The 20,125-nt window shown below is 39.8% G+C and overlaps 1 protein-coding gene across 7 annotated transcripts in view; it reads right to left on the bottom strand.

Annotated features, from left to right (window-relative positions):
• Positions 1–664: 664 nt before the first annotated feature.
• LOC147008821 (IQ motif and SEC7 domain-containing protein 1-like) overlaps positions 665–20,125 on the bottom strand; it is a 634,685-nt gene continuing 615,224 nt past the window's right edge. For 5 of the 7 annotated variants that reach the window (XM_085863865.1, XM_085863867.1, XM_085863868.1 and 2 more), the window contains 3 exons: positions 18,288–18,337; positions 15,836–16,316; positions 665–1,850 (listed from right to left, as the gene is read on the bottom strand). In XM_085863865.1, the coding sequence (XP_085719991.1) occupies positions 1,756–1,850; positions 15,836–16,316; positions 18,288–18,337 (626 nt within the window). In that variant the 3' untranslated portion in view covers positions 665–1,755. The other 2 variants (XM_085863866.1, XM_085863871.1) reach the window with 2 other exon arrangements.

The following is a 20,125-nucleotide window of genomic DNA, read 5'->3' as shown; positions in this document are numbered from 1 at the left end:
TGTCCGACCAATACATGCACATTTCAAAAATCGACCCCAAAGAAGAACCACAACAGCAACAGCAACAACAACAACCATGTGGAACTCTTGAAGACCTGTGACACCTCGCAGGTAATAAGACTGATCACTTTGAATTAATGACTCTAAAAAGGGGGAAATACATCAAGTTAAAACTTTGGAAAACATCTTATAATCTGGGTTTAAAAGAGAGCTTGGACGCCAACTGTCAATGAGCTGAGTCCCCTTTTTTCCACAATAAACTTATTCATGTTCCATGGCAATTCACCAGAATTGAAAGGAGCTTGTAAGGACCTCAAAAGGTTCTGGGCCTAATAAAGATCAAAATACTTTATTAAAATGATATTGGGAGACCATCCAATCCGAGAGATTTTCGAGTTAGCAGAAATGCTGGAGAAAGTGGAAGCTTTTCTCAGGAAGGTAAACAGCAAAGCTGATCCTTTTGAGCAGAAGTCAGCATGGATAGGTCAGATGTAAAATACGTATTGCATCATTGTCAACATTGTTTGCCATAAACAAGCTTGAAAATAAGTTATAAACTTCTTTATCGATACTATCTTGTGATATCACAATAAATATTTCCAGTTGAAAGCTTTAAGGTTTCTGTTTGCCTTTGAGGGGTGATCTTTTTGTCAAAATGAAGGAAAATTTAGTTCATGCATCTCATAATCTCTGCCACAGAAAGTGGGCGGAGGGTTTGTTTTTACCCCTGTTTGTCTGTCTGTAAGCAGGATATTTCAAAAAGTTATGGACTGATTCCGCCGAAATGTGATGGCCAAGGTTTGGTGTTTGACAAGGACAAATTTATTACATTTTGGTGAAGATCCGGATCCAGATGCAAGAATTTTAAAAGTGATTCTTCATAATTGAGAGATCAGGCCTAAAACGATATGTAATAGCACAATATCTCAAAAAGTTATGTAAGGATTACGACAAACCTCGGTGGATGAGTTGGGTAGGTGACAAAAACAATGCCAATTATCTACCAATGCCAGAAGTTTAATGAAGTTGAAAGTGAAGAGTATGATATCATTGCAGTAAGTGAGACTTGGTTTAATGAGGATCGGACTGGAAGGCTTCAGTATGTAGAGGTGTAATAGGAAAGAGAAAATTGGAGGAGGAGGAGGAATTTGTGGAAAAAAACAGTATGTACTGTATTGAGAGAATTAGAGGTGACAAGAAGGAGAAAATCAACGAAGAGGATTCTCTGTGGATTGAGATTAGAGGTTGTAATATAATTGTAGGATGCTATTAAATATCTTCCAGTGAGAGGGAAGGGGGAAGGAAGGAAGGGTATGTGAACAATTCAGAAAGGAATTTGATAAAGGAAGAGTATTGATTATGGGGGATGTTAACTTGCCAGAGATATATTGGGTCCAAGAACAGGGACAGGGTAGAACAAATGAGGATATTCTTGTTATTCCTTGTTAACTTGCCTACTCTTCCCAAAAGACGCCAAGGGATCTTTCATCTCCACCAATAACCAGTCCAAGAAAGTCATGCAACAAAGAGGTATTTACTGTTTAATATTAAGTTCACTTTGATTGTCCTAAAGCTTGACTGGTGAGAGTAGTGAGTTCAAAAACAATAAAAAGAGAAAAACAATAGAGTTTGTGGAACACCTTACCCCACACAGTCTTGAGAAAAAGGGCATGGGAAGGGTCTTTTGAAGTCTTACTTTGCATTTTGCATTAAACAAACAGCACTGGGCACAGATAGACAGACTAAAAAAAAAAATCACCTTATTCCTCTCTCTGTGCATTTGCCAAATTCAGGGCCAAAGTACCCCAAAACTGCAGGTTCGTGTTCCGATCCATATTCCGATTTGTGTTCTGCAGTGTTCAAAATAAAACATTCAATTAAAATCAAGAATATCCTCGATCATAGACTGACGTCTGTAGATAGACAAAGTGAACCAATTGCTTAACCCCACATTTTGCTTCACACGTGTGGGGTAAAAACATCACGTGAAACCACTTTCTAAAACCGATGAACCATTTCCACCGACACAGTTCGACCTTGAGCTTGTTGAACCATCTTATGTCTTTTTTTTTCTGTTCAAGTGACAAGGCTTCGTTCTTTTTACAGCAACCTTGGCCATGGCACAAATAGCTCGTGGTGATACGCAAACACTCACACCAGGTGCTTGCACAATGAATGGTACAACAATGCAACATTAAATAATGGAATACTTTATTCTGATAGATTCAGTCTTAAAATATTATAATCAAAGTAATAATACAAATTGTTTTTTTTTTAAAGCAATCTTTCTGTGCTTTCAAAATCAAGCAAGCCCATTAATCGTGTCGAGAGGAGGGGATGGGGGGGGGCACAAAAAGCAGCACGTCATGTAAAAAAATAAACCAACAAACGATTTGCTGTTTAACATGTAGTTCTTTACTTTGTGGTTGTGCTAACATCGAGACAATGATGTCAACAGTTAGCTCAACGACCAAGAAAAGCAAGAAACTTTTCTAAAACACAAATAACGATTCCACCTCGACACTGACCCAAAATGCATGAAGAACGTTTAATATTGCACAAATAAAGCAACATAAATAGATGGGTCCAAACGAAGCATCAAATCACATCTCTATGTACATTATCCCAGCTTCCTGATGCTATTTTCAGGAAAAGCAAGGTGCTCTCTGAAAGTTATAACTCTCCAGCAAAATCCCTGAAGACGAAATAAAAAGAATCGAAGACTCGAGCAGTCGGTGCATTTGTAAAGGCCTGTGGAACGACGATGAGTGTAATACAGACAACCAGCAACCCAAACAAGTGCAGAGAATCGACAAATCCACTGCTGCTCAAATCAAGAAAATCGGAAACAAAATAAAGAATAATTAAAATCCTTAAATCTCATGAGGTCAGCAAAGAAAGTGCAAGAAAAAGAGATTCACAATCAGTGACCTTTGATTTGTTTGCTAAACATTCTTTCCTCCCACTGTTTCAATCTTATCCGAGTGAATATTTCTCATGGTTCGTGGACATTGCACGGACGTACTATGATTGTAGATAAATTGAAATGGAGATGTCCGTTTGTACACATCATAACAGATCGCATCACCATATGAACACCTTTCGATTGAACACAAATTGAGGATCTTAGCAAACATTGATTTCTTCGAGATACTGAAGATATCAAAACTATACGCGTGGCTCAAGCTATAGCCCTGTGATCCAGTACACAACCTACACTATTGGGAATCAAAGCACAATTATTGTTTTCCTCATTAACGACATCCAAGAAGGAAAGTAAGAGAACAATGTGCTCTTGTTTCCACCCACAAACTTTTACCATTGAGCTTGCAGTAAACAATCTCAAAATGGCGGACACACACACATCTGGTTTGTAAAATGGTCTCGAAACAATGCCGAATGAGGATCGAAATGGAAACGTCTCTACTTTTGTTTTCTTTCTATTGTGAACAAGTGTTAAAATAATTTATTTTCATTCTAGAAAAATTACCCTTGAATAACTAAGGCTAAATGTTATACACCGAGAAGCAAATCATTATTTTTGAATGGCATTAAACCTTTATATATTTATTTTAGTTAGTCGTAAACACAGTCCTCGAGTGTGGATCTTGTTTGATGTACACCAAAAGTGGTTCCGCTTGATGTGGGGATCTTAATGGCTGCGGTACCTATGAAAGGCCTAACAGTGTAGTCATATATGCAAGGGAACAAGGGCGGCAAGTTTTATTCCTTTTATTTGAAATCCTCTCGTTCGAAAAACTATGGCATGAAATGCTTCGTTGTAACATGCGCGGTTTTGTGCAAAAAGGCATCCGTGTTATATATGCCATTTTTCAGACCATACTGCAAAAGGTCTCGAAGAAATATAACAACAAAATAATGATATTTATTTCACAAGGAATCTCATGTTGCTACGGCGATGTGAACACTCGAGGGCCTTCGCTGTTCGTTTTCAATGGCAATCTCGTGATTCGGGAATTGTGATAATTTCATCGTTACATCGGCAAACGAGGGTTTGCAATGCAAACATGCATTTTCTGCTTGTCAACTTTAAGGGCATCACCAAAACGATCTCGTTCGAGAATGAAGCAAAGTATTCCTTTTTATTTTGAGCTTCACAATTCGGTCGAAAATGAGAGCACAAGGAGATAGAGAACGGACACTCGGTCACCCTGAAAAGGTTTTTTTTTTCTCCTCTTCGCAAATATTATTCTTGAAATGAAAATCGCTTTCACTTATGTGGAATACTAATCCACTTATCATTTCAAATCACGAGAGTTGTGAGGTATAATAGAGCGAGAACGCAACGTGAAAAAAATCCTCACTTAAATATGACCGAGAATGCTTCAAGCCTTACATGTTTAAAGTATTTTGCTTACAAGCTCTTCTGCAACAGGAACCACAAAACAAGATCCTCACTTCTCGTCCACCCATCCCCGAAGAACATCAAATAAATGAAGTGTGGAAATTGAATCGACAGAAGAGACGCTCAGCCTGCTGAGCAGTTTCTTAAATTGCCAGGATACTGGTGGAAAAAGAAATAGTTAAAACAATCTGCTTTTGGGCAAGTCATTATGGGGAGACAGGTGAATGACCTAAAAATAGTGTTGATCAAGAATCTCAATCGGGTCATCATTTTGATACTTTGTGAGGGATGGTATAGAAATGGGACTCAATTCAAGTGAAATCGATGCGTTTAGACACCTACCTTCTCTGACCGTCTTTGCAATAATAGAAATCACATCACAGCATGTTTTGGGAATCCAAGGCTGTTTTGGACCAAAGTTGGCCTTAAGTGAACCGGTTGTGGGATCGGTAGTTAAGAAATGGACTTCTATCTCCTCAGCTACTCGTTCGACAGTATACAAGATCGGTGGTCTTCAAAAGTATTGAAATAGACAAATAACATATATGTATGATAAACTATGTACATCCGAATGGTCAAAATATATCGTAAATTGGCAAACGTTATACTCTGGATTTTATATAGCTATGGTCTTTGTGTAAATACATATAATCCTCTTGTTTGCAGATCAAAAAAAGTGCTCAGTTTTTCAGGCCAACATGCCAACAGTGAAATAGTTGCTCAAAGTTCTTCACTTGAATAGCCTGTGTGGCCTATTCATTGCCAGTGATCTTACCAATCAGGTGACAATTATAACCTCGTGAAGGGTGTTCCGCATGTGTCAGCACGACCTTACATGGAGGAATCAATGTTCACAGCCTTCAGTGAACAAAAAACTCATCATTAAAACTTCCTCTCTCAAGCCCTTTTTTGTCGAGATACGCAGTTGATGACTACCAACTGACAACACCGAGCTGAGTCATGCGGACCAAAGGCTTTCTTATAGCAACCTTGGACAGGCTGATGCCACTGCCATTTCCTCGATTCCCAAATCCAGGGTAAAAAGAGGTGGTGATATGGCTAAAAACGTGACCCAACTCGCCAGAGATTCCACCTTGGGAGGCAGGAATTCAGGTAGGCAGCAGCTCCAGGGGGTAGGCTGGAGGCTCCGAGGCCAAAGAGGTGTGATGATCAATCCCGGGGGAGGTTTTATCTTGGTTGTTCAGGATGTTTAAGTCTCGGAAGAGTGTTCGATTTGGAAGTCACTATGGAGAACAACGTCATATGATTAAGAAGAAATCCTAAAAAGGTGATGAAACTAAATAAGTCATTCATAAAATAAAGAAACATGTAAATGAGTAACAATTCCACTGTTAATAATCAGCTCTTAGGATTAATTATACATTTAATAATTCAGTATAAATAGCTCAACCAACTTGGTTATACAGTTAACTATTTTTGGAATCAAACCCCTTCCCCCTTTGGCCCAAACCTTCCCCTCACCTTCCTATCCAGACACCCTGTGACTCTTCACATCCTCAAGTCATAAATCATTATCATACACAAGCATCAGAAGACAAGTTATACAACGCCGTATGAAATGATGATGATCGAGGACAAACAAACGCAAAGCAATCTCAAGTTTTGTGCCGAAATAGCTTTCAAATTTGATTTATGGATTTTGCAAGTATCATGCTCTGCACGACGTCTTGTTATTGTCACTTGCAAAATCAAAGATTTTTCAAGTATATTGATCAGTCAATTTTGTTATCCTGTCTGTTTGTCTGTATGTCTGTTTATCAACAACAGGTCACAATTTTAAAACGATCTTCGGGAAACTTCATCACATGGTAGAGTTTGTCATAAGCAAGAAGCCTATTGTTTTTGAGGTCAAAAGGTCAAATGTCAAACTTTTAAAAATCATCAAATTTAATCTGAAAAATCTTCAATTTTCATCTGATTAACCTGAAAATTAAGCAGCAATTGCAGAGTGCATCACTGAATTTGGAAACCAACTATTTTTTTTAGGTAAAAAGGTCAAAGGTCAACTCAAGGTCAAACTTCTAAAATCATCAATTTATATCTGAAAAATAATCAATTTTCATCTGATTGACCTGAGTTTTGATCGGTCAAAGGAAATCTAAAGATTTTTGATCGGAAATCTAAAGATTTCGTAAGTATATTGATGACTTCCGTTTGTTTGTTACTTATGAAATCTAAAGATTTCGTAAGTATATTGATGCCTTCCGTTTCTGCTTGTTTGTTTGTTTGTTTGTTTGTTTGTTTGTAGGCACGATAACTCAAGAACGGAAGAAGCTACCAATGTCAAATTACACCACGTGATTCAGGAGGGTGGTGGCTCACAGTGATTAGATTTTCGTCAAAATCGGTCAAAGGTCAAGGTCACAGTGAGGTCAAACATTCGATTTTTGATGGTTTGGTGCAGAATCATCGTAGAAACTTCTGGTTTGCATCGCTACCTTCTCGAGAGACAGCTTTTATTCGACAAGGTCAGAGGTCAACTTGACAATTTCGTAAGTACCAGTCTATGACTGCTTGTTCGTGTGTTTATTTGTGCGTTTGTTTGTTTGTAGGCACGATAACTCGAGAACTGAAGAAGCTACCAATGTCAAATTACACCAAGTGATTCAGGAGGGTGATGACTAGCGCTGATTAGATTTTGGTCAAAATCGGTCAAAGGTCAAGGTCACAGTGAGGTCAAACATAATTCCGTTAATTAATGTGGAGAAATGGAGTATTTTTGCTTCGCTCGATGTTACGAGTTAGTTTTAACTTCGATTTTAATTTTGTCTTCGGTTTTTGCGATCGCTTAGGATGCTTAAAACTTGGTTGTCGAAATTCTGGTAAAAATCGGATGTTTTGGAGACATTTTAAGATTGTATAAAAAATATTTCACTCGACGCGTCACAGGTCGTCCCATGATGCAGTGCGCTCGAGCAGACGTGTCGTTGAGTCACGTACAGGTTTTGCGTGTGCGCGCTGACGGTGTTTTCGATAAAGATGGTGTTTAAAAGTCATTTTTTTTATCCCAAGAAAGGTTATCGTCACATGCCTGACTCGCTAAGCCGTCGGATTATGTAAAGATTTTTGGTGGATGGCCGAATATTACGGTTTTGTGACTTTGATAAAAGAATATAAAATAATTGCGTTGAGAAATGGAGATTTTTCCTTTGGTCGACATTACGATTTTTGATGGTTTGGTACAGAATCATCGTAGAAACTTCTGGTTTGCGTCGCTACCTTCTCTGGAGACAGCTTTTATTAGACAAGGTCAGAGGTCAAGTTGACGATTTCGTAAGTACCAGTCTATGACTGCTTGTTTGTTTGTTACTTAAGAAATCTAAAGATTTCGTAAGTATATTGATGCCTTCCATTTCTGCTTGTTTGTTTGTTTGTTTGAAGGCACGATAACTCAAGAACGGAAGAAGCTACCAATGTCAAATTAGACGACGTGATTCAGGAGGGTGATGGCTAGTGCTGAGTAGATTTTGGTCAAAATCGGTCAAAGGTCAAGGTCACAGTGAGGTCAAATATTCGATTTTTGATGGTTTGCTACAGATAACTCGAGAACGGAAGAAGCGACCAATGTAAAAATTACACCACGTGATTCACGAGGGTGGTGGCTCGCGCTGATTAGATTTTGGTCAAAATCGGTCAAAGGTCAAGGTCACAGTGAGGTCAAACATCCAAAACATTAGATTTTTGATGGTTTGGTACAGAAACAACGTAGAAACTTCTGGTTTACGTCGCTACCTTCTCGAGAGACAGCTTTTATTCGACAAGGTCAGAGGTAAAGTTGACAATTTCGTAAGTACCAGTCTATGACTGCTTGTTTGTTTGTTTGTCGGCACGATAACTCGAGAACGGAAGAAGCTCCCAATGTCAAATTACACCATGTGATTCAGGAGGGTGATGGCTAGTGCTGATTAGATTTTGGTCGAAATCAGTCAAAGGTCAAGGTCACAGTGAGGTCAAATATCCGATTTTTGATGGTTTGGTGCAGATAACTCGAGAACGGAAGAAGCTACCAATGTCAAATTACTCCAAGTAATTCAGGAGGGTGATGGCTCGTGCTGATTATATTTTGGTCAAAATCGGTCAAAGGTCAAGGTCACAGTGAGGTCAAACATCCAAAACATTAGATTTTTGATGGTTTGGTACAGAAACAACGTAGAAACTTCTGGTTTACGTCGCTACCTTCTCGAGAGACAGCTTTTATTCGACAAGGTCAGAGGTAAAGTTGACAATTTCGTAAGTACCAGTCTATGACTGCTTGTTTGTTTGTTTGTCGGCATGATAACTCGAGAACGGAAGAAGCTCCCAATGTCAAATTACACCATGTGATTCAGGAGGGTGATGGCTAGTGCTGATTAGATTTTGGTCGAAATCAGTCAAAGGTCAAGGTCACAGTGAGGTCAAATATCCGATTTTTGATGGTTTGGTGCAGATAACTCGAGAACGGAAGAAGCTACCAATGTCAAATTACTCCAAGTAATTCAGGAGGGTGATGGCTCGTGCTGATTATATTTTGGTCAAAATCGGTCAAAGGTCAAGGTCACAGTGAGGTCAAACATCCAAAAAATGATAACTCGAGAACGGAAGAAGCTACCAATGTCAAATTACACCACGTGATTCAGGAGGGTGATGGCTCGTGCTGATTAGATTTTGGTCAAAATCGGTCAAAGGTCAAGGTCACAGTGAGGTCAAACATTCGATTTTTGATGGTTTGGTGCAGAATCATCGTAGAAACTTCTGGTTTGCGTCGGTACCTTCTTGAGAGACAGCTTTTATTCGACAAGGTCAGAGGTCAAGTTGACGATTTCGTAAGTACCAGTCTATGACTGCTTGTTTGTGTGTTTATTTGTTTATTTGTGTGTTTGTGTGTTCGCAGGCACGATAACTCGAGAACTGAAGAAGCTACCAATGTCAAATTAAACCACGTGATTCAGGAGGGTGATGGCTAGCGCTGATTAGATTTTGGTCAAAATCGGTCAAAGGTCAAGGTCACAGTGAGGTCAAACATAATTCCGTAAATTAATGTGGAGAAATGGAGTATTTTTTCTTCGCTCGACGTTACGAGTTCGTTTTAACTTCGATTTTAATTTTGTCTTCGGTTTTTGCGATCGCTTAGGACGCTTAAAACTCGGTTGTCGAAATTCTGGTAAAAATCGGATGTTTTGGAGACATTTTAAGAGTGTATAAAAAATATCTCACTCGACGCGTCACAGGTCGTCCCATGATGCAGTGCGCTCGAGCAGACACGTCGTTGAGTCACGTACAGGTTTTGCGTGTGCGCGTTGACGGTGTTTTCGATAAAGATGGTGTTTAAAAGTCATTTTTTTTATCCCAAGAAAGGTTATCGTCACATGCCTGACTCGCTAAGCCGTCGGATTATGTAAAGATTGTTGGTGGATGGCCGAATATTATGGTTTTGTGACTTTGATAAAAGAATATAAAATAATTGCGTTGAGAAATGGAGATTTTTCCTTCGGTCGACGTTACGATTTTTGATGGTTTGGTACAGAATCATCGTAGAAACTTCTGGTTTGCGTCGCTACCTTCTCTAGAGACAGCTTTTATTAGACAAGGTCAGAGGTCAAGTTGACGATTTCGTAAGTACCAGTCAATGACTGCTTGTTTGTTTGTTACTTACGAAATCTAAAGATTTCGTAAGTATATTGATGACTTCCGTTTGTTTGTTACTTTCGAAATCTAAAGATTTCGTAAGTATATTGATGCCTTCCGTTTCTGCTTGTTTGTTTGTTTGTTTGTTTGTAGGCACGATAACTCAAGAACGGAAGAAGCTCTCAATGTCTAATTACACCACGTGATTCAGGAGGGTGGTGGCTGGCGCTGTTTAGATTTTGGTTAAAATCGGTCAAAGGTCAAGGTCACAGTGAGGTCAAACATCCAGAACATTCGATTTTTGATGGTTTGGTACAGAATCATTGTAGAAACTTCTGGTTTGCGTCGCCACCTTCTTGAGAGACAGCTTTTATTAGACAAGGTCAGAGGTCAAGTTGACGATTTCGTAAGTACCAGTCTATGACTGCTTGTTTGTTTGTAGGCACGATAACTCGAGAACGGAAGTAGCTACCAATGTCAAATTACACCACGTGATTGAGGAGGGTGATGGCTCGTGCTGATTATATTTTGGTCAAAATCGGTCAAAGGTCAAGGTCACAGTCAGGTCAAACATAATTCCGTAAATTCATGTGGACAAATGGAGTATTTTTGCTTCGCTCGACGTTACGAGTTCATTTTAACTTTGATTTTAATTTTGTCTTCGGTTTTTGCGATCGTTTAGGACGCTTAAAACTCGGTTGTCGAAATTCTGGTAAAAATCGGATGTTTTGGAGACGTTTTAAGATTGTATAAAAAATATTTCACTCGACGCGTCACGGATTGTCCCATGAAGCAGTCCGCTCGAGCAGACGTGTCGTTGACTTACGTTAAGGTATAATTGCGTGGAGAAATGGAGATTTTTGCTTTGGTCGACGTTACGATTTTTGATGGTTTGATACAGAATCATCGTAGAAACTTCTGGTTTGCGTCGCTACCTTTTCGAGAGACAGCTTTTATTAGACAAGGTCAGAGGTCAAGTTGACGATTTCGTAAGTACCAGTCTATGACTGCTTGTTTGTTTGTTTGAAGGCACGATAACTTGAGAACGGAAGAAGCTACCAATGTCAAATTACACCACGTGATTTACGAGCGTGATGGCTGGTGCTGAGTAGATTTTGGTCAAAATCGGTCAAAGGTCAAGGTCACAGTGAGGTCAAATATTTGATTTTTGATGGTTTGGTACAGATAACTCGAGAACGGAAGAAGCTACCAATGTCAAATTAAACCACGTGATTCAGGAGGGTGGTGGCTAGCGCTGATTACATTTTGGTCAAAATCGGTCAAAGGTCAAGGTCACAGTGAGGTCAAACATCCAAAACATTCGATTTTTGATGGTTTGGTACAGATTCATCGCAGAAACTTCTGGTTTGCGTCGCTACCTTCTCTAGAGACAGCTTTTATTAGACAAGGTCAGAGGTCAAGTTGACAATTTCGTAAGTACCAGTATATGACTACTTATTTGTTTGTTTGTTTGTTTGTAGGCACGATAACTCAAGAACGGAAGAAGCGACCAATGTCAAATTACACTACGTGATTCAGGAGAGTGATGGTTAGTGCTGATGAGATTTTGGTCAAAATCGGTCAAAGGTCAAGGTCACAGCGAGGTCAAACATAAAAAAAACATTCGATTTTTGATGGTTTGGTACAGAATCATCGTAGAAACTTCTGGTTTGCGTCGCTACCTTCTCAAGAGACAGCTTTTATTAGACAAGGTCAGAGGTCAAGTTGACGATTTCGTAAGTACCAGTCTATGACTGCTTGTTTGTTTGTTTGTCCGGTCGTCTTCAGCCCAAACCGGTGGGCCAGTAGTTCTTAAATTTTTACACCTAATAGGCAATCCACCTGAGACGGTCCGCGTCCAAACCCCGTCTTAATCGGACTAAACGTCACGACGTGACGTCACACAACGTGAAAACACATTTTTGGACATAACTCAGTGACCGGGAGTCGTGACGACTTCCGGTTGATGCCAAAACAAACTTCATTCAAATATCTAAATGATTACGAAATGCATCTTATTACGAATTACGCATAGTTTTCGCAAGCGTATGACGTCAAAGTTTTGCCTATTGACGTCATTTTAAAAAAATATTTACACTCCTGTGCAGCCGAAACTACTGAAGCAATCGTTCTCAAATTTTAACACATGATAGCCAATCTTGCTGAAATAGTCTGGGATCAAATCACGTCATAATCTCACTTAACGTCACGACGTTACGTCAAAAAAAGGTGAAAACAAGCTTTTGACCATAACTCGGTAACCGGAAGTCATAGCGACTTCCTGTTGACGCCAAAACAAACTCCAATGGAATATCTAAATGTTTTAAAATGCATGTTCGTACAAATTATGCACAGTTTTCGCAAGCATATGATGTCAAAATTTTGAGCTATTGGCGTGATTTAAAAAAAATTCTATTCGTTCTACAGGTCACAATTCTTAACCGATTTGGATGAAATTTTAACAGCTGATAGAAATCCACAGTGCAAAAAGATATGTGACTTTTGGTGATGTTCAAGATCAGGATCTGGATTCTGCATCACTTTATAGTCGCCCATTATGAACCAATGGGTAATTTTGTGAATTACACATGGCTATTTCTCAAACAGTTTTGCACTTATTATATTGAAACTTATACTGTCTATTTATGCATGTAATATTAACATGTGCACAAAGTTTGATCGAAATTGACTCAAGGTCAAGGTCAGGGTCACACAAAACATGAAAAACACACATAAAAAATATATATTTTTGTTTTACAACATATTTCAAACCTGATAACGGGATCGTAAAGCTGGTTGAAAAGCAATGTTCCTAGGTATTTTCAAATATTTTCTATGATCAGAATGAGACCAACAAGCACCGATAAGTTGTTGAATGTCACATGGTGGCTTTAAATGAGTTGTGAAAATTTTCAATCTGCTGCCATTACCATGACAACGTGCACCTGATAATTGTTATTTGTGACGTCGCGTCATTTTATTAATGTACGAACAAATAAACACCACACATTCCATGACATTACAGCTCGGACCACCACACAGAAAGGTCAACTAATTCGCCAAGTGTCGTGCTAAGCACGATTTTTCATTTGTTTGTTTGTCTGTCCGCACAGAATGTGCTGACGTAGGCCACAATGACATGTTATCTGGTTGTCACGATGACATGTTATCTGGTTGTGACGATGACATGTTATCTTTTTTTTTTTAAACCAATACGTCTATAAAGTATGTACGATTAGAATATGAGGACGTCTTTAAAGTACTGTATGTACAATTAAAATACGAGTACATCTATAAGGTATGCCGAATTACAATTCGAGCAAGTCTATGAAGTACGTACTAATAGAATGAGAGCATGTTTATAGAGTACATGAAACGAGAAATTGAGTGTTTGTAAGGTGCAGACTCCGAGAATGTGAGTGAGTATGTCTATAAAGGACGTACTCTGAAGAATGTGAGCACGTCTATAAAGTAAGTACGAGATCTGTCTGTATCCCTCTCTGTTACCACTGCATTCACACATTATTTTATTTAGCACATTTGGTCCGTCTATGTTCATTCATCCCTCACCATTAGAGACGATTAATCTTTCGGGCCGATCGGATTACCCTCCTCCATTCTTTCTTCTCTGCACTGCCACATTCGTCATGCGGGACAACGCTTCTCAAAAGTAAAGGGAGGTACAACGTTTCTCCCATACGCCATACAGTACAAAGGACATCTCGCATAAGCAATGCAGTAGATACTGTATGGTGGAGTGCTGAGCGCATGAGGTGAGTTGCCGATAGCACTGTTGGCCGCCTTGCAAGGGTGGGAGGAAGGGCCAGGGGTGCCCGTGCCTGTCTTCACAGCATGATGCAGGATTTTTCACTGCCGGTGCTGCACCCCGACGCCAGTCAGACTCACACCAATGAGCAAGATGCTCGCAAGATGTTGACTCTGTTTAAACCATGCCCAGCCCAAGCGGCTTTAAGAGACGAATGCAAGCATGTTCATGGCTGTTGTTGATGCACCAAGGGTACAAGTATATCTTAGACTGCCTGTTCGAGAGATTGGCTGCTGGAGTGGAGTGCTGATTGCGCTGCGATACAAGGCATGGGAGCACGTCATACTGGGGCTGCAAGCAAGCGGCCCATGGGCCAAGGAGTATGGTGCATTTCCCCGGGGTGTTACGCAGCTCCATATACACTCACACCACACGCTTCCAACACAACACCCCACCCCATCTTTCCCATCCTAAACCCCTCACAATATTTTGCCTGATGTAACCCCACGTGGTTGCTTGAGGTAAGGGAGGAGTCGCCCCAACACTCCAATCTGCTCCTTTCTTCTCATCTCCTTCTTCACAGATTGAATGATGGCGCCTGTCTGTTGTTTAAGTAAGTTTGTATAAGAGGGAAATAAGTGTTCGGGGTAAGCCTGCCCTTCTGTGTTTCTTGCCTTTTTCCCGCTTGTAACTTTACCTGTTTGATTAATTGCTTAATACTTGTAAATAAATATGCTTCTTGCATGCTTGTAAATACATGTTTGACGATTGCTTGCTTGTGTATAATTAAATAATTGTCTTTCAAATCTGCCTCGTTTGTGTCTTTTTTATTTTCATTGATCCCACACAGTGTGTATGTAATAGATTGAAGATAACTTTTTTTGCCCCACTGATTGGTTCCGTGGTTTAGCCAGCACTGCACTCTCTGTTCCGCTCGGCAATGATTAATTATTTTTCTGAAATTTGTAGAATTTGTTTTTCACTTGGAAGTCGTTCGTGGGTTACGATGTGTAAAGAAAGGTGGAAAAAAAGTCTGATTTAATGCAATTTAATTCCGGGCTATAAGGCAACAAAAGGTGAAAATTTTGAAAGGGGGTGTAGACTTTCTATAGGTACTGTATGTACTGGGTGGGGTATGCTTACACATTGTAAGCAATAATGAACAGTGATTCCCCATTGTCTCAGGTCACTCACCTGCATTATTTTTTTCATTTATTTATATTTTCATTTACGGATGCTTTCCAACGGTTCTGTGATACTCCCCAGTGTATCGGCTTCGATGTCTGTCGGCAAGCAAAACTTCAGCTTTCCAAATCTCCCGGAAGGTACTACTGATCATTCATATTAGTCAGTCAGTGAGTCAGTGAGTGGTGAGAATGAGCTTTACACATTGGATGGCTGTGACCTTTGTACAAGTGGGTGCACAGTCGAGAAACACATTAAATTGACACAAAAGTACATCATAAATTCATGAGAAGACATCAGAATGGCCAGACAGGACAATGAACAATGCATATAACGTTCAATGGCAGTTAGATGAGAAAACTCAGAATGGTATCCCCAGCCTTTTTTAATTCATTCTATTTTTCTGCATACAGCAATTGAGGTTCACAGAGGAGCTAAACGACATATGGGAGCTGGTCCACAGAGTGACTGAGGATAAAAGGGAACAGCAAGACAAAGACATCACACACGAGTGAATGAGGAGGGGAGGGGTATGAGAGTATGGTTGGATGGTTATTGGAGAAAAGCCGAGGTGATTATTGGCAACTATCTCGAACCACTTAAGGGAAATGCACGCGAAAACAAATCGAGGGAAAAAAATCAAGAAACATCAAGATCCGGAGGTACTTCTCTCAGAGAAGAAAGGAGCACACAGACAGGAAGCCTGGACTGTCTCTGTCGTCTTTAAAATTTATCTCCCTCAAGGAATGACGAATTGATATTGATGAAAAGTATTGCCAAAAAAGCACAATTCAACTTGTATCCATTAATTGCAACACAGAACCATTTATATTCGCTCACTCTTTACAGACTCGAAACCTCACAACTCTTGATTTTTCACAATATTTTCTTACCAGAATGGTGCTTCTGAAGGGAAGGACTTGAAGGCTGTGGAGATGTTTGTAGATTATCCTTACAGATGTCACCACTTTGAGGAGTATGAGGCAACGTCACAGAGCCAGCATAAGGGAGAGGAATTCCACAGCTTGCTGAACTCATAGCATGACCAAAGTATTTTGGCTTGCTGGAAACCGGAGGTGGGGCCGGTGGCCTGGAGTCCAAAGAAACCAATGGCCACCGATTTTTCTGCGTTGAAATTTGGGGTCGACACCATGCAGCTGGACCCGGAGAAGGTGGCTGAGAATTAATGGAAGGCAAGGGGAAGTATTCTGGATGTCCAAAGTCTGGGGCCTGGCTGTAGGTAAGGCCGAGAGGCTTGTGCCCAAAGTCGGTGATTTGTAAGGAGGAAGAATTTGACACTCGTCGAGGTGACGATCGTTCAGACTTGCATGTGGAGAGTTTTTGATGCGGTGATGTGGCACTGGTAGTAGTGTTCTGCACAGATTGTTAAAAAAAACACAAAAGATGACACATTTATCGCACATTTTCATCTTAATGCATCCTTTGTCTGAGATCATCAGATGGGGTGAGTTTCAATGGTGTGGTGACTTTGAGCACTTGTGAAGTCTCTTTGTATTTTCAGGTCTAAATTGAACACCAATACAGATACATATAGTATTTCAATGTATAGATTGGTTTTGGTTTTCATTCAGACGTTCAAAGAAAAATAAAATAAAAGGAGAGAATGATTCCTAAAAAGAGTTCAAAGTCACCTTAGCATTCAAAGTCAACCCATCTGATAGTCATTTAATTTTATGTCGTCTTCAGGTAAAATGTTTGCTGGAGGTGAACAAAAAAAAAAAGAAGAGGACTCAAACATCAAAGACCGTTTCAAATAAAGTAAACTGTAAACCTGCCTATTCCAGTCCACCACAGGACGAAGGCCTCCCTCAACTCATGGCGAAGGGTGTTCAGCGTACGTACCACGCTTGCCAAGTTTGGATTGGCAAGAGCGAGTAGCCACAGTAATCAAACCCACACCCATCCATTGCAGAAGGCCATGAGTCTTTGACCACTTGAACAAACATCTGGACCAATTAAAGAACTAAAATAAGTATGAAAGCTACATTTGTTCCATTGTATTTGTGTCACACTCCCAGCACAATAAATACTCCCACATCATGCGTCATGCAGACAATGACCATTGATAAGAGGAAGTAAGATATTTTTTTAAATCAAAAAAAATCGAAACTGGTAGAAATGTGTCGGTTGAGGGGAAATCTCATTCATATGTGCAACAAAATGAGTGATTTGTTTGTTTTGCTTTTGAGACAACTCTGACAGAATTGCCGACAAGTGTTAGATAACATCAACAAACCATGAATAACATCAATCTTGAATAACATCAACAAACAGGATAAATCCAGAGCAGTGTCATTGCTCAGTTTCAGAACAATGTGCTCTACAAGGTACAATGCATGGAGTTTCAATGAGGAATGAGAACCGGAATGATAAGACGATTTCCACCGTCCCAGACAACCTCATACTCAACCATTTAGCGGGACACTACAGGCAACTCCAATCCAAAACATCGATCTGGCAGAACACCTAAAATCATCTCAAGAAACACTCGCCTCTAAGATGTTTCACCTGGGTTTGAATTCCGACCCAGCTATAACATGTCATCTTGGTTTTACATCGGCAGGAAGATTCATCAATGTGGGTGCCATCCCTCAGATGGGCGTTAAACGGGTGTCCTGTCTGCCAGCATTCATTGGTGGATATTAAAGATCCCACGATGTCCTTCGCGAAGAGTAAGCGAGCTATCGCCGGTACCCTGAACAAATTCCAAATTCCTGCCCTAACCTGCAGAAGGCAGTGCATCAGCGGCACAGCCGTATCCTCAGCTGAAGATGCTATCCCGCAACCTTGTGCTGCATACGAACAAAGACTTCAAGAAGGAAAATAATGCTTCCACAGATTATTATAGAAGAAACAGGTGACCTCCCCCCCCCCCATAAAATGGGAGTGACTGTGTGACGTCACAAGAGAATTTTGGGAGATGTGCGAAGTAACCCCACCACCAGGACTGATCGTTGAGCCTTCAATTTTTATCGAGCACCATGGGACATCAACTGCACAATAGTTTTTCATCATTGAGGATAATGTACAGTTTGCATTGGACAGTGAGACGGACAGGTATCTTGAGGCTGAAATGTGGAGTACACATTCTTGAAGTGTCACGGCACAATCTACCGGATGTTTGAGGTGCAACTTGAGGAATCGACCGACAATGACCATAAAATTTGAAAGTGCAAAGGGACACTACTATGAGAGAAATTTAGAAGAATTTTAATTAACCATGTCAACAGGAATCTATGGAAAAAAACAACACACTTAATAAATATATTGTAAAGACCATCTACATTTTACATATTCAAAACAGCAAAAAGAAAATATAATCACCTCGGAATGACCCTCAGGAGTGTGAGTTGTGCCATGGCGTCCTCGCTTCCCTTTAAAAAGACCATTGGGTAAGATTAGTGTAGGCCTATTTAGACACCGAATACAACCAGGACATGAAGAGATCAAAACAGGACCAACGAGAGGGGGAGCACTCGGTAGAGTGCAAAACCTCCACCGCCAATACTGCTGGGTCACTTAAGTGAACCTGATATCCTATTCATTGTAGGTCAAAACGGATCAGAATCTACTGAACCACGATTGAATAAACTAAACTAGATTGACGCGCATGTAGAGATGCCAAAAAAAAAAAAAATCGTAATTTTTTTGAAAAAAAAGTTGCAAAATTTCTGGGTTTTTTTTCTCCAACAATTTTTTTTTTGGGGGGGGGGTGAAAATCACTTAAAACATGTAGAAATGTAAAAAAAAAAAAATTCAAATATTTTTTCAAAATGGCCACAATAGCGGCCATATTGGACTTTGGACCAAGTCCAAAATCTAATGGCATGATCCTTGGACCACACCTAATCCCCCCCACCAAGTTTCGTCGAAATCCGTCCAGGAGTTTTTCCGTAATACTGTTCACAAACAAACAAACAAACAAACAAACAAGCAGTCATAGACTGGTACTTACGAAATCGTCAACTTGACCTCTGACCTTGTCTAATAAAAGCATGCATCAGTCAGAAGCCCAAGGGGAGCTTGAATTCTGAATTCATTGTGGTCTACGATTTTACACTGCGGTTTGCAGATAATGAGTCCCAGACAAAAACTAGATTTCTTATAAAAATTCCATTTTTTTGTTTTTATTTTTAAAAAAGTGATTCAGTACCAGCAGGATATGCCAGATAATAGGTATATTACTTTTCAGAAGAATCTGATAAAAGACTTATTAATATATATATATATATATATATATATATATATATATATATATATATATATATATATATATATATATATATATATATATATATATATATATATATATCAGTTATTCGTCGCTGTTCCAGAATTTCGACAACCGAGTTTTAAGCGTCCTAAGCGATCGCAAAAACCAAAGACAAGATTAAAATTGAAGTTAAAACGAACTCGTAACGTCGAGCGAATCAAAAATCTCCATTTCTCCACGCAATTATACCTTAACGTAAGTCAACGACACGTCTGCTCGAGCGCACTGCATCATGGGACGACCCGTGACGCGTCGAGTGAAATATTTTTTATACAATCTTAAAACGTCTCCAAAACATCCGATTTTTACCAGAATTTCGACAACCGAGTTTTAAGCGTCCTAAGCGATCGGAAAAACCGAAGACAAAATTAAAATCGAAGTTAAAACGAACTCGTAACGTCGAGCGAAGCAAAAATACTCCATTTCTCCACATGAATTTACAGAATTATGTTTGACCTCACTGTGACCTTGACCTTTGACCGATTTTGACCAAAATCTAATCAGCACTAGCCATCACCCTCCTGAATCACGTCGTGCAATTTGACATTGGTAGCTCCTTCCGTTCTCGAGTTATCGTGCCTACAAACAAACAAACAAGCAGTCATAGACTGGTACTTACGAAATCGTCAACTTGACCTATGACCTTGTCTAATAATAGCTGTCTCTCGAGAAGGTAGCGACGCAAACCAGAAGTTTCTACGATGATTCTGTTCCAAACCATCAAAAATCGAATGTTTGACCTCACCGTGGCCTTGACCGTTGACCGATTTTGACCAAAATCTAATCAGCACGAGCCATCACCCTCCTGAATTACATGGTGTAATTTGACATTGGTAGCTTCTTCCGTTCTCAAGTTATCTGTACCAAACCATCAAAAATCGAATTTTGA

Source organism: Eptatretus burgeri, chromosome 18 (assembly GCF_056783735.1).
Source record: "Eptatretus burgeri isolate ZD-2024b chromosome 18, Ebu_testis_v1, whole genome shotgun sequence".
Taxonomy (NCBI): Eukaryota; Metazoa; Chordata; class Myxini; order Myxiniformes; family Myxinidae; genus Eptatretus; species Eptatretus burgeri.
Note: the sequence above shows the minus strand (reverse complement) of the source record. Positions and strands in the feature narration are given on the sequence as shown.